Source organism: Neophocaena asiaeorientalis, unplaced genomic scaffold, assembly GCF_003031525.2.
Source record: "Neophocaena asiaeorientalis asiaeorientalis breed wild unplaced genomic scaffold, Neophocaena_asiaeorientalis_V1.1 scaffold150, whole genome shotgun sequence".
NCBI classification, from domain to species: Eukaryota; Metazoa; Chordata; class Mammalia; order Artiodactyla; family Phocoenidae; genus Neophocaena; species Neophocaena asiaeorientalis.
Genome location: NW_020176571.1, coordinates 21,891,667 through 21,905,160, shown reverse-complemented (window position 1 = coordinate 21,905,160; position 13,494 = coordinate 21,891,667). Strand labels below are relative to the sequence as shown.

At 34.3% G+C, this 13,494-nt stretch overlaps 1 protein-coding gene across 2 annotated transcripts in view; it reads right to left on the bottom strand.

The window, feature by feature from the left end:
- The window catches only part of MRPS35 (mitochondrial ribosomal protein S35), a 42,508-nt gene that overhangs the window by 12,607 nt on the left and 16,407 nt on the right, over window positions 1-13,494 (bottom strand). Inside the window, exons 6-7 of one of the 2 annotated variants that reach the window (XM_024733264.1) lie at window positions 3,830-3,939; window positions 2,126-2,195 (exon numbers count right to left, since the gene is read on the bottom strand). The exons of the other annotated variant lie outside the window; for it this stretch is intronic. Of the exons in view, the coding sequence (XP_024589032.1) occupies window positions 2,126-2,195; window positions 3,830-3,939 (180 nt within the window). The remainder of the gene's footprint in view (window positions 1-2,125; window positions 2,196-3,829; window positions 3,940-13,494) is intronic. 2 annotated transcript variants of the gene reach the window in all.

Here is a 13,494-nt window from a genome sequence, read left to right as displayed (position 1 = left end):
TTCTATATAGTTAAACTGTTTTGAATAGCACACTACAGTAACTTTCTTATACTGGTCTAAACGCATACCTTTTCAGAGAAGTTTCAGCATTATGTTACCTAAAACTACCAACTACTTTCTCTCAATGCTACTTAGAGGTAACCTCCACAGAGCTTAGCTTTTAGGTATTAAATGCTCTGAAACTAGCCTTAAAAATAAAGGAATGAATTAAAAGGGGCTCTTTAAATATTTGATTAAATACCAGGTGGTAACATCAATTTCAAGTATGAATTCCATGCTGGTGAAGGAAAAAAGAGTTTCAACTCAATAAAAATTCTGTTCCACCAGCTCTGCAAAATTTCATGGCTCATCTGCATTCTCTTAAAGCTTCTTCACTGATGGTACTTGTTTAGAAAGGATCAAGAGCCAAGTTTAATATAGGAATTATTTAATTATGTTTAAGACAGTTGTATGTGGCTACTTACTCTGGCATCAAAGTAATTAGCATTAAGATCAAAGGCTTCTTGCATGAATCCAGAATACAAACTTGTTTGGATTTTATGTCATGGAACCATAGAAAGAATCCAGTAAGTCAACTTTCACTGAATTTATTTATGCCTGTCATTTCCTTTGGGGCAAATTCATTTTACAGGCTGCTGGCAAAATAAGAGACTCAAAACTGGTTGGCTTTTATTGTTTGGTATTAACTCTTTAAGCAGCAGCCATAGAGCTGAAGCTAATTCAGCCATGTTGCTGGTTCAAAAGGGAACTTAATGACCTCAAGCGAAAAGCATTTATAAAATCAGTTGACAGGAAAGAGATTAACTGCTATTATGATGTTGCTCCTGAAGCTAGGAACTAGAAAACCGCAATGAATTATGATAATTAGAATACCTCAAAAGCAGAGAAGAGCTACCAGCTACTTTCTGTTCTTTACTAACCTCGCAACAAAGTTTTATTTTTTTTTTAAATTTTCCACTCATCCCCTTGTGCTACAACTGTTTTATTATTAACATCAATGAAATCTGTAAGAACAGCTGTACGTGTTCACAGAATTTCTTAGGGATGAAAGGAGATTCCAAAGATCATCTAATACAACTAACTAACATCCAAAGAGTACGTTCCTTTTGTCATATCCCCACTAAGTAGCCAATGGATGGAACATCTTCTACCTATTAAAGCAGCCCACTCCATCTTTAGATGAGTCTTGTAGAGAGATTTTATTCAGTAAATAAATCTGTCTCACTATTGCTTCTACTTTGTTGTACCCTTAAAAGTCATGAAAAACAAATCTAACTCTTCTTTCATATGAAGTCCTTTGAGCATCTAAACAGAGTGACTCTTTCTCCAGCTACCCCCATTCCTTCAAATGTTCCCAACATGAAATGCTATTAAGTTCCATGTCTATGTTGGGCAAGCTTCAAAAATTTTAATATGTGTGCATATCTAAAATTATTTTAATTTTTAAAAATATTATATAAAACTGTGAGTTACCAAAACATATTAGTTATCAACTTTAAATGAGTTGATGCTCATTCACAGCAAAATCTTCCTCATAAATGTGTATATTTATACTAACACTCAATAAATTTAGTCAGACACAAGACTGTTTTTATACTATTTAAATAATTAATTGCCCTTAATTGTCTCTAATGTATACCAGTGAAATGTTCACATGAAAGGCTATTTGATAACTAAGATTTTAATAAACATTTAAAGTAACTTTCTACAAAGTTTGGGAGCTTTGTTCTATAGTTTATTTGAGTAACAGGATGAATTGTATAGTTCAAGTAATATAGATGATGATCTCCCTTCCATAACATTGACAACTTTCACCTAAAGTCATACAAACAAACAAACAAAAAGTAAAAAATTCTGAATTTTTTAGCCTAAGTCAGAAACTCTGAACTTTAAAGGCATTTTAGTCATCTGATTTCTGAAGGTCCTCAGATGGACTGAATTATCTGTTTCAAGATCCTCACTTTCAATGTCAGTAGGAGTTATCTATAACATTTCACATGTCCTTAGCTTAAATAGTGGTTCATTAAACACTCATCTGAGTGCTGGCTACACAGACTGTTTTGAAAGGTTAACATATCCAAAGTACAATGACAAAGTTATTAAACATTCATACACAATCACTTACCCAAGACTCATGGTATAAAACTGTTAGTAGATACATTGCATAATCATAATTCTGTCTCTTTAAGGGGCACCTTTAAAAGATAGAGAGAGGGAGGAAGTCAAAATTCTAAAAATTCAGTACATGGAAAAATTTGCAAAGTATACAAATACAAAGGATAACTCATATTCAGGAATTCCGTATCTGACTTAGGAAAATTCCGTTATTGGAAAAAAAATGATCTATGTAGTTTATGACTTGAGGATATTGAACACTGATGTTATTTTTACTTTTATTTAGAGGATATCTTTGCTCTCATCACTAACAAAGTTATTTATATCTGATAATAGCTTTACAACTATTTTTAATATGAATGTGTCCAATCCAAGTGTCCTTCACGATCTCAGGGCTAAGTGTCTGCGATGGTGTGAACATACCTGCTGAGTTCACTTAAAGAATACAGAGAGACTGATGCTAATCTAAATGTTCACCCTGATTTCCCCAGAGCTGATTCTTTTAAAAATGAGCTACACTACACAATGCTATAATTTTTTGCTATCATATTTAAAATGAAACTAATGACCTAATATTAGATAAAATTTCTACATAAATAAGAGCTGGCATTAACTTTTAGGCTAATAAAATAATATAGAAAAGGAAATAATTACTTCTAATTTCTTTAAATATAAAATTATCATATGAAAATTGACTTTAACTGGACTCTGTTTATTCTGTACTTAGGTTTAATAGTCCTCTATTCTATTAAGTTGTTACCATAAAACATACACACACACACACACACACACACACACACTGACACTTATAAACTTAGCAAAAAAAAATTATCAGAAACTTACAGAATTTCTAACAATAACATTTTAAGTATTTTTAAAAATTGCACAAACTAAAAACACAGCATTATTTCACATTCTCTAAAGCTAAAGCTAGCAAAAAGACATTATTCATAAATTTCAAATTTATTTCTCCTATATGGTAATAATCTAAAATCACGGTTCCCAAGCTTTCCCCACCTCCACACTGTTGCCATCTCTGTATGTATGTCATGCTACTTCTTTATACCACTAAGAAGCAGAACATAAAACCTGATTGATATTGACACCTCCAAATGCTTTGAAATTAAGATAAGTAGGGAGAGAGGATATCTGCCCACTTATTTTTCTTTATATTTTGACATAATTTTGAAACAACCAAAGAATAATTCTAGAAATAAAATAACCATTTAGCAAAAACATACCAATAGCCTTTCTTTACCTCAAATGACCTAATTTATAAATTCATATACAATAAATTTAATACTGCTTTTACAAACTTCTACGCTAGCACTGAAATTCTGCTTATTTACAAAAATGCCTTGATAAATTAATTTCCATATTTAATAATTTTGATTTTGAAATATAAGATTTCTATACTTTGACTTTGCAGAAACCTGTTTAAGTATTACTCACTGGCAAGTCATTCTTTCGTTTCCGTCTAACATCTTCCCTGAGTTTTACATACACAAATATATTAAAAATAACAATTTAACTCAGCTAGGCAAGCCTCTCCATGCACATAAAGATCATAGCAACAGGAGGCTAGTGTGAGAATATTAAAAATATGAATTAGACAACTTCTCTGACCTAACAGGTTAATACAAGGACTGCCAGGGGACTGGAGGACAATAAAGCAACACATGTGACAGATCTGCTGAACTTTTTCTTCCTTTACCTATCTGTCTTGATGGTAAGCACATCTGTGCTCTTGCAGTATCGATCTCCTACAAGTTTAATAAGTTTCTTCTTTGCGTGATCATCTAAATTCAAACTGGAAAGTTTAACCTTAAAAATACAAGAAAAAAAATTTTTTTAATTACTTTATAAACTTTGTATAATGAGAAAACAGTGGGAAAATTACTTATACTAACATTAAAAAAGAAACCAAAAGAAACTTTATCAAACTCCTTCCTTTACAGAATTAGTAATTCACAAGTATCATAAAGCCTGATCTTACTCATGGAAAAAAAAAAGCGGGAGCAAAGTATTTGGAGTTCTTTGAAGGTTCTGGGCATTAGTACCTTTCCTAAAAGAACCAATGACATGTCTCTTAAACAAATGAAATGACAGTGCTTATGAGTATTACTAACTAGTAGAATTCAACTCAATTAGTGTCAGTAAAGCTGTTTATAAAAATAAATGGATGGGGCTTCCTTGGTGGCACAGTGGTTGAGAGTCCGCCTGCTGATGCGGGGGACACAAGTTCGTGCCCTGGTCCAGGAAGATCCCACATGCCGCAGAGTGGCTGGGCCCGTGAGCCATGGCCGCTGAGCCTGCGCATCCGGAGCCTGTGCTCCGTAACGGGAGAGGCCACAACAGTGAGGGCCCGCGTACCGCAAAAATAAAATAAAATAAAATAAATGGATGAAACACAGGGGCTTTAAGAATTTCTACCATGCAATTATGAGACCCATATCACTGCAACAGTTTAGGGGCTTTTATTTTGTTTATTTATTTTTATTCTTGGCTGCACTGGGTCTTCGTTGCTGCGTGCAGGCTTTCTCTAGTGGCAGCGAGCGGGAGCTACTCTTCGTTGCAGTGCGCAGGCTTCGCATTGTGGTGGCTTCTCTTGCTGTGGAGCACAGGCTCTCGGTGAGCGCACTTCAGAAGTTGTGGCATGCAGGCTCAGCAGTTGTGGCATGCGGGCTCAGTAGTTGTGGCTCACAGGCTATAGAGCACAGGCTCAGTAGTTGTGGCGCATGGGCTTAGCTGCTCCGCGCATATGGGATCTTCCCCATCCAGGGATCAAACCCATGTCCCCTGCATTGGCAGGCAGATTCTTAACCACTGTGCCACCAGGAAAGTCCTGGGGCAATTATTTTAAAAGCTACAGATGTCTCGTGGAAGCTAGAATACAACATCCATGAAGGGTCAAAACATTTGAAATAATTCAGCTCAACATTTCTCAAAATGTTAATACTAGTCCCACAGGCTGCTAAAAAGAATGATTTCTTTAAAAAGGCTGTTTCTATTGAGTCCATTTAGGAAATGTTGAGTTAAACTGGGTTCTTCACAGCAGGATTTCTTAGAGGAGGCAACATGTTAAAGAGCATGCTAAATTTCAAGATGCAGCATTGTTATGTAATAATTCCAAAATTTATTTAACCTCAGATTCCACTTTTCAAGGGACAATTCATGAAATCAGTCTTCCTTAAAACATATTTTGGAAAATGCTGGAATAAATGAACATACTTTTTAATTGGCAGAGAATTATGGCTTGGGCTGAAAAGTATTATCTAGAGATGAATAGGACTGATCCAGGAAAACAGGTTAGAGACTACAATACAGGTAAATAAGGTAAACAACAGACTAGTTTTCCATGGAGAGCATTAAGAATAAGCAAAAATCAGAACTGTATGAAAAAGTTAAATAAGATTTTGAAATCCCACCTATTTCTGCCCTCTAGCTTCAATAACCCTGCATTTCACTCAAGACAACCATAGCATAAGAGCTTATTTATTTTCCCACTAGACTGCAAACCCTTGAGAGTAAGAACAATAACTGTCTTGTTCCTGGCAATGACCTAGCACCTAAAAAGCATGCAACATATTGGCTGAATGAATACATAAATTTAAAAAAGGGAGGATATGTTGTTTCCTTTTTAAGCACAGTGAATTTTTTTATTTGGATAGAAAAAATAGGAAATAAAAAAATAAATATAAATGCACTCAAAGAACATTAGTAAGAACACTGATATTAAATATCAATCCCACAGGTAGGCATGTGAAATTACCACAGTTCCCTGAAAAGAATTTATGTCAACAACCAGGTTATTAGCTTGATGGATAAAATAAGCAGTTTTATGATGACTCTGATTGTTAGCAATATGGAGAATTACCTATAAGAAAATCATAAAACGTACCTACGTTATGATTATAATTATGAAAATGTATGTATATCTGCATGCATACAGATACAGTACAGAGAAAGAAATAGATTTTACATTCAGATACTGAACAGGTAGTGATTTTCCCTTTTAAAACTCTTTCAATAAAATCATGATGTTTAACAATACATTTAAAAATTTACCATTTAAAAAATTTGTGTTCTAGTTTTTTATGTAAGAAGCAGTCAAAAACATGTGGCAGCAATGCTGATCATTACTGTGGCAACTGTTTTAAAACTCATTCTTCACATTAATATTTTAATGGTCAAAAATTATATAGTTTTATGCCAGAAGCTCATAAATATTGCAGAAACAGCTGTGCAGCGCACTCACGCCACCTGCTAGCACTCAAAGGCACTGCAAAATTGTAGTCTTTAACCTGGACTAGTATTCTTACATTTAAGTTGAGTGACATTTATTTGTCATTCTTTTTCCAAAATTGAAAAGAATCCTTAGGGTGTCCCTGGTGGCGCAGTGGTTGAGAGTCCGCCTGCCGATGCAGGGGACACGGGTTTGTGCCCCGGTCCGGGAAGATCCCACACGCCGCGGAGCGGCTAAGCCCGTGAGCCATGGCCACTGAGCCTGCATGTCCGGAGCCTGTGCTCCGCAACAGGAGAGGCCACAACAGTGAGAGGCCGGCGTACCACAAAAAAAAAAAAAGAATCCTTAGACTTTACTTTTTTCAAGTTACTGTATTTTAAAGAGTCAACACTGTACTATTAACATTATCCCCAAAACAACGTTCACATTTCAAATCATAGTTATAGGTGTATCTTCAAATGTCTCATTTAAAAGAAGTACATAAATTGAAAAATGTCTAAATGTGTAAAATATTTTCTTCATTTACAAGAATATGCAGTTAATTAAAGAACTATGGTATTACACATAAGACAAGAATTGGGTTTGATGTCTAGATTTGCTGCCTATCAGATAAGTGACCTTAAACAAATCATGTGATCTTCCTGTCTGTTTCCTCATTTATAAAATAGAAAGGATTCACAGAATTTTTGTCAGGAATAAATGAGATTAAATAGAAGAAAGCACTTTTTCTTTTTGTATTTTCTCATCTTTTTTTAAAATTTTCTTTTATTTATTTTTTATTTTTTTAATTTTCTTTTATTTTTAACATCTTCATTGGAGTATAATTGCTTTACAATGGCGTGTTAGTTTCTGCTTTATAACTAAGTGAATCAGCTATATATATATACATATATCCCCATATCCCCTCCCTCTTGCATCTCCCTCCCACGCTCCCTATTCCACCCCTCTTAAAATCCTATACAAATATGTTATTTTTAATTCTGAACTACTTTTATGACTATCAAAAAAATATACCAACTTTCCTTCTCTGAATTTAAAATTTTGAGCATCTCTGAATATTATTTTATAATATTTGATTACCTTCACAGTACTGCATTAACTCATGCTGGACTACACATGGTTTAGTCTTACTGTTTTACCTACTTTTACCCTTGAACCACATGACACCAGTCTGGACACCACCCCTGAACCTCAACCGTCAGCAGGTAGAGTGAAGAGTCCAGAAGGGCCGAAAGGAGTCAGGCAGAAGGGATACAAGGGGTCGAGGAAGGTATGGCATGGTGGCATGATACAAAAAGGAGACAAGCAGGGATGGCAGCATGATATAATAAGTGGTAACTGGTGGCATACTTTAAATAAAGTGTGAGATTATAGTACTGAAGACAAAGGCCCACAAAAATTAAGACCAAAAACATGAATTAGAATCTAGGATTCCTAGGAATTCCCTGGTGGTCCAGTGGTTAGGACTCGGCGCTTTCACTGCCTTGGGCCTGGGTTCAATCCCTGGTCGGGAACTAAGATCCCGCAAGCTGCACAGCACAGTCAAAAAAAAAAAAAAATCTAGGTTTTCTAAATCTGAGTTCAGAGATTTTTTTTTTTTTGGTCATAAAACAGAGCTCAACTGTTTGCTGTTGCTACCAGTATTATTAAAAAGAGGTAACATTTATTACGTTCTTAAAATGTATCAGGTATTATTATTTTATAATAGGGATACTCTATTAACCTGTGGAGTGATATCAGCAAAGTGAATTTTAAGTTCTTTTTCTGTTTTCCTTTTGTTGATCTATATTTTATGAAATGTATACAGTAAATCTGTATTTTGTGATTTTAAAATATTTTCAATGTCTCTAAATACATAAATATATTGCTATGATATTTAAACTGTCCTATGGAATTGAAAATACACTGGAAAGCTTCATAAATTCATTTCATAAAGATGGTACAACCCTGATACCAAAACCCAAAGAAAGAAAATTACAAATCAATTATGGCTATATTACTGAAAATATTTCTAAAGCTTAAAGTTCGTCTATTTGTTAGCATATATTGCAAAGATGGTTGCAGAGATTTTCAACATATTTTTGCAGCACACTTGGAATGTTCCAATTTAAAATACAGATTACATGGAATGGAGTATGAAAATGAACTTTTTGTACTGGAAGGCCCCTCAGAAAGGTGGGCAGTCATCCTCCAGGATAGGTGAATCAGAAGTACATTAGTCAGGGCTCCCTGGAGAAATGGCTGATTCTGGGAATGGTACAAGGAATATATAAAATGAGCTAGGAGCATTCTGTGGTGCCAAAAAAATAAGGAAGTGTTTAAAAAACAAATGATGGGGCATGACAAAGGAGCAGAGGGGCCAGCTGAAAGAGTGCCCAACTACCAAAGATGAAACAATCTGAGCAACAAAATAAAGTATTATTGGACCATAATCCAAAGGATAAAGTAAAAATCCATGAATCTACACTGATACAAGTAAGTGACTGAGTAAATAAATGAATGGAGGAGAACAGACAAATACTGCACATAAAAGAATTCCAAATAATCTATATTTCTCCCTCGAGGCGGTGGAGCATAACTTCCATAAGTGTGGGCTGTGTACAGTGACTTCCTTCTAAAGAGTACACTATGGAAAGGAAGAAAAAAAGGAGTAATTTTATAGTGGAGAAAACTGGCCAACACTATCTCAGCCAGGTGATCTAAGCTGCATCATCAGTGGTAAGTCATGTGAGGAGCCTATACCCTTGCTATGATGTGATGAGAACGGCACTTAACTTCTGAGGTTTTCCTCCCCAAAACACCTAACAATCTAACCATGAGAAAAACATCAAACAAATCGAAACTGAAGGACATTCTGCAAAATACGTAACTGGTACTTCTCGAAACTGTCAAAGTCATCGAAAACAAGGAAATTCTGAGAAACAATCACAACCAAGAAGAGCCTAAAGAGACACAATGACTAAGTGTAATGCAGTACCCTGGATGGGACTCTGAACAAAAAAAGGACATTAGGTAAAAACTAAGGAAATCTGAATAAAGTATGAACTTTAATTAATAATGTATCAATATTGATTCATTCATTAGTTATAACAAATGTACCACAGTACCATAAGATGTTAACAGGAGAAATTTGGTGTGAATATGGCAAACTCTGTACTATCCTTGAAGCTTCTCTGTAAATCTAAAACTATTTTAAAAGTAAAAGTTTAATTTAAAAAAAGGCTCATCGGGTAAAACTGCACATAACTGCTGTGTGAAAAAAGACATGTGATGTGCATCACTACTCCGTTAACAAAGGTTTCCAATACTAACTTAGGAGTTAGTTACTAGGGCACATGTGCAATGGCATGTGGCATGTTCCTGGTAAGTGAGAGGAGGGATTTGATATTTCTCCAAAGCAACATGAGATTAGGACAAATAATCCTAAATAAAACATTATCACAGCAAATCAGTCAGTGGTAAAGTAAAAGAATAATGTACCATAAACTGATCAGGGCTCAGAAATGGTTCAGTAATTGAAAATTAATTAATATAATTCATTTCTTTAAAAATTCAAAGGAGATCATTTCAAAAATGCTAGTAAACTAGGAACAGTATACATCGTTAACACAGTAGGGATTATTATCTCTAAACTGAAATCCAATCTCAGAGGCTAAATACTAGAGGCATACCCATTAAAGTAGAGAACAGCACAAGGGACTACATAAACATTTTAGAAACTCTGTCTAACGCAAAAGACAAAAAGAAAAAACAAGCTATAGATATTTTAAAAGGAGAACTAAAACTACCATTAATTATCATTTATTTCTTAAGAAATCACCCAAAGAATCAACCAAAAAGTCCTAGCACCCCAATTTTGGTCTCCAAACATCAATGTTCACTAAAAGGTATCAGAGCTCCTGGAGAAATAGCTAATTCCAGGTCTGGGATAAGGAATATTCTATATAGTAAGCCTGGTCCACCTTGTGCCAGAAAGCAAGGAAATTTTCCAATGCTAATGGGCTTGTAATAAAAGGACATAGGAATCAGTTTAGAAGAGATCCTACTGGCCAAAGTTAGGACATACTTTGAACATCAAAAAGAATATGACTTTACTTGATCAAAATTTGCTGAATATACCCATCTACACATTACCTGTTCAAGGGAAAAGCAAAAAATGACAACCCATAACCTCACAATGGAAAGATTTGGGTTGTCAGCCTCTTAACCAAGTGATCAATCTCAGCATACTAAGAATGAGGCAACCAGACTTTACGTGCCCTCTCATGTAATGCAATATAAAATACATAGCAACATCTATCAAGTATTCTTGTCAAAATAGTTTACTATAATCTAATCAGTCCCTTAAATCTAACTTCCACTTTATAGGAAACACAGGAGATAGAGACATAAGGTAAATGACACCAGGATGCATGGAGACAAATTCAGAAGGTAGGAAGTGCTGCAAGGATAAAATTTCTGTCTCTTTACCATGTCTGTGTCATGATGGGGGTTGCAGCTTGGGGGAGCAGGAAGAGGAGGGGTGAGGTCCTTTGCTGTTCTAGATTTTAAAAGATCTAAGTGACATTTTAAGCAAATGTAACAGTGCTTGACTGGATCCTGGTTTAAACAAAAAAGCTATTTAAACATTTTGGTGAGACAACTGGGGAAATCTGAGCGTGGAGTACACACTTTAGATGGTATTAAAAAATTACTGAAAATTTTATTAGCTGTATTAATTATACTGGAATTATATAGGATATTTTCATTAATTTTTAGAGATAACACACTAACATATTTTAGTATGAAAAGTCAGATATTAGTAATTTTAAAGTAAACACTTAAACCAAAAACACACAAATAAATACACAGGAGTATCTGTATAAGTGTATCAAGCACTCAATATTTTAAACTCATCAAAATATTAATTATTATTGATACAGCCATGTGCCATGTGTATGGGTATTTATTATACTACTCTCTATATACATTTGGAATTTTTGATAAGAAAGGTTAAAAAACAGAATTTGGTAAAGTAGCCAAGTAAAAAATTAACTACACCATTTTTGACAAGGGTGTCAAAACAATTCAATGGGGGGAAAATAGTCTTTTCAACAAATAGTGCTGAGACAGATGAATATCCACATGCAAAATAAAGTTGGTTCCCTACCTTACACCATATATAAAAATTAACTGAAACTGAATCACAGACCTAAATGTAAGAGACAAAACTCTCAGAAGAAAACATAGGAATAAATCTTCATGACCTCGAATTAGACAATGTTTTCTTACATATGGCACCAAAAGCACAAGAAACAAAGAAAAAAATGCATAAATCGGACTTCACCAAAATTAAAATTTTTGTGCTTAAAAGAACACCATCAAGAAAGTGAGATGATCAATGCATGGAATGGGAGAAAATATTTGCAAGTCATATATCTGATAAGCAACTGGTATGAAGAATAAATAAAAAACACAACTGAAAAAAAGTCAAATTACTCAAAAGATGGGCAAAGAATTTAAAGACATTTCCCCAAATAAGATATACAAATGGTCAATAAGCACATGAAAAATTGCTCAACATCATTAGTCATCAGGGAAATGTAAACCAAAACCATAAAGAGATACTTCACACCCATTAGAATGGTGAAAACTATAAAGACCAACAACAATCATTAGGGAGGATGTGGAGAAATTGAAACCCTCAAACACTGCTTATGAAACAGTGCAGTCACTTTGTAAAACAGCTTGGTAGCGCCTCAAAATGTTACACATGGAGTTACCATACAACCCAACAATTCTACTTCTAGGTATATAGCCAACAGAACTAAAAACCTATGTCCACACAAAAACCCGTACACAAAGGTTCACAGCAGCATTATTCATAACAACCAAAAAGTGGAAACAACTCAGATGTCTACTGACTGATAAGTGGATAAATAAAACATGGTATATCCATAAAATCAAACATTATCTGGCAATAAAAAAAATGAAGAACTGATACATGCTATAACAGATGAAACTCTGAAAGCATTATACTAAGCCAAAGTATACATACTGTATGATTCATTTATAGGAAATATCAATAGGCAAAGCAGATTAGTTGTTGACAGGAGCTTGGGGGTAGGGAAGAGCAGGGTAGAATGGGGATTGACTGATAATGGGTATGGGATCTCTTTTTATGGTGATGAAAATTTCTGGAGTCAGGCAGTGGTGATGGTTGCACAACTCTGATATACTAAAAACAACTGAGTTGTAAACTTTAAAAGGATGAATTCTACAGTATGTGAATTATATCTCAATAAAGCTGTTATTAAAAAGGAAAAAGAAGTATATAAGAAATCAATATACCATCAAAATGGGCAAAGGAGAAAAAAATAAGCACTTTACAAAGGAATACATTCTCACCTTCATTTGAATTCAAAGGCATACATATTTTAAACATAAGATATATTTTACCTATCAAGCTGATAGGTAATAATAATATCTAGGCTGGTGAGAGTACAGGAAAACACACTTTCTCACAATCTGCTGGTGTTGTATCTGTTACATTGCCTGCAGGAATTTTATAATATATAATCAAAAACCTTTCACAATATATATCAAAAATCTACAAAAGATCTATATCCTTTGACCTAACTTCTCATTTTAGTAAGTTATCCTAGGAACATAATCAGGATATATACAAATATTAATCTCAAGAATATTATATTTTTCTAATAAAGAAAACTGTTAGAAAGCCTAAATGTCCCATGATATGGGTAATTTAAATAAATTATGGTAGAGCTACGCTACAGAATTACTTGTCTCTCCCACTTCAGTCTCAGAAAAGGACTATGTCTGAATTGATCAGTGCTGCACCCCTAGCCTCAAACATTGTCCTGGCAAATTAACAGACCCTCATTTACACACTATTCATTAAATAGTGTTTAATAACACTACTAACATTAAACAGTGTTTAATAACATTGAAAATTTTAAATCCACATTGTTAAACAAAATTTGAGCAACTAATCAAATATAGTATCATCCCATTAATATACACAAAGGCTGACTGTCTATATACTAAAATGAGCTCCTGTAGTCAACAGTGGTTATTTGAGTGATGGAATTACAGGCAATTTTATTTATTTATTTATTAGCTGTTGGGGGTAG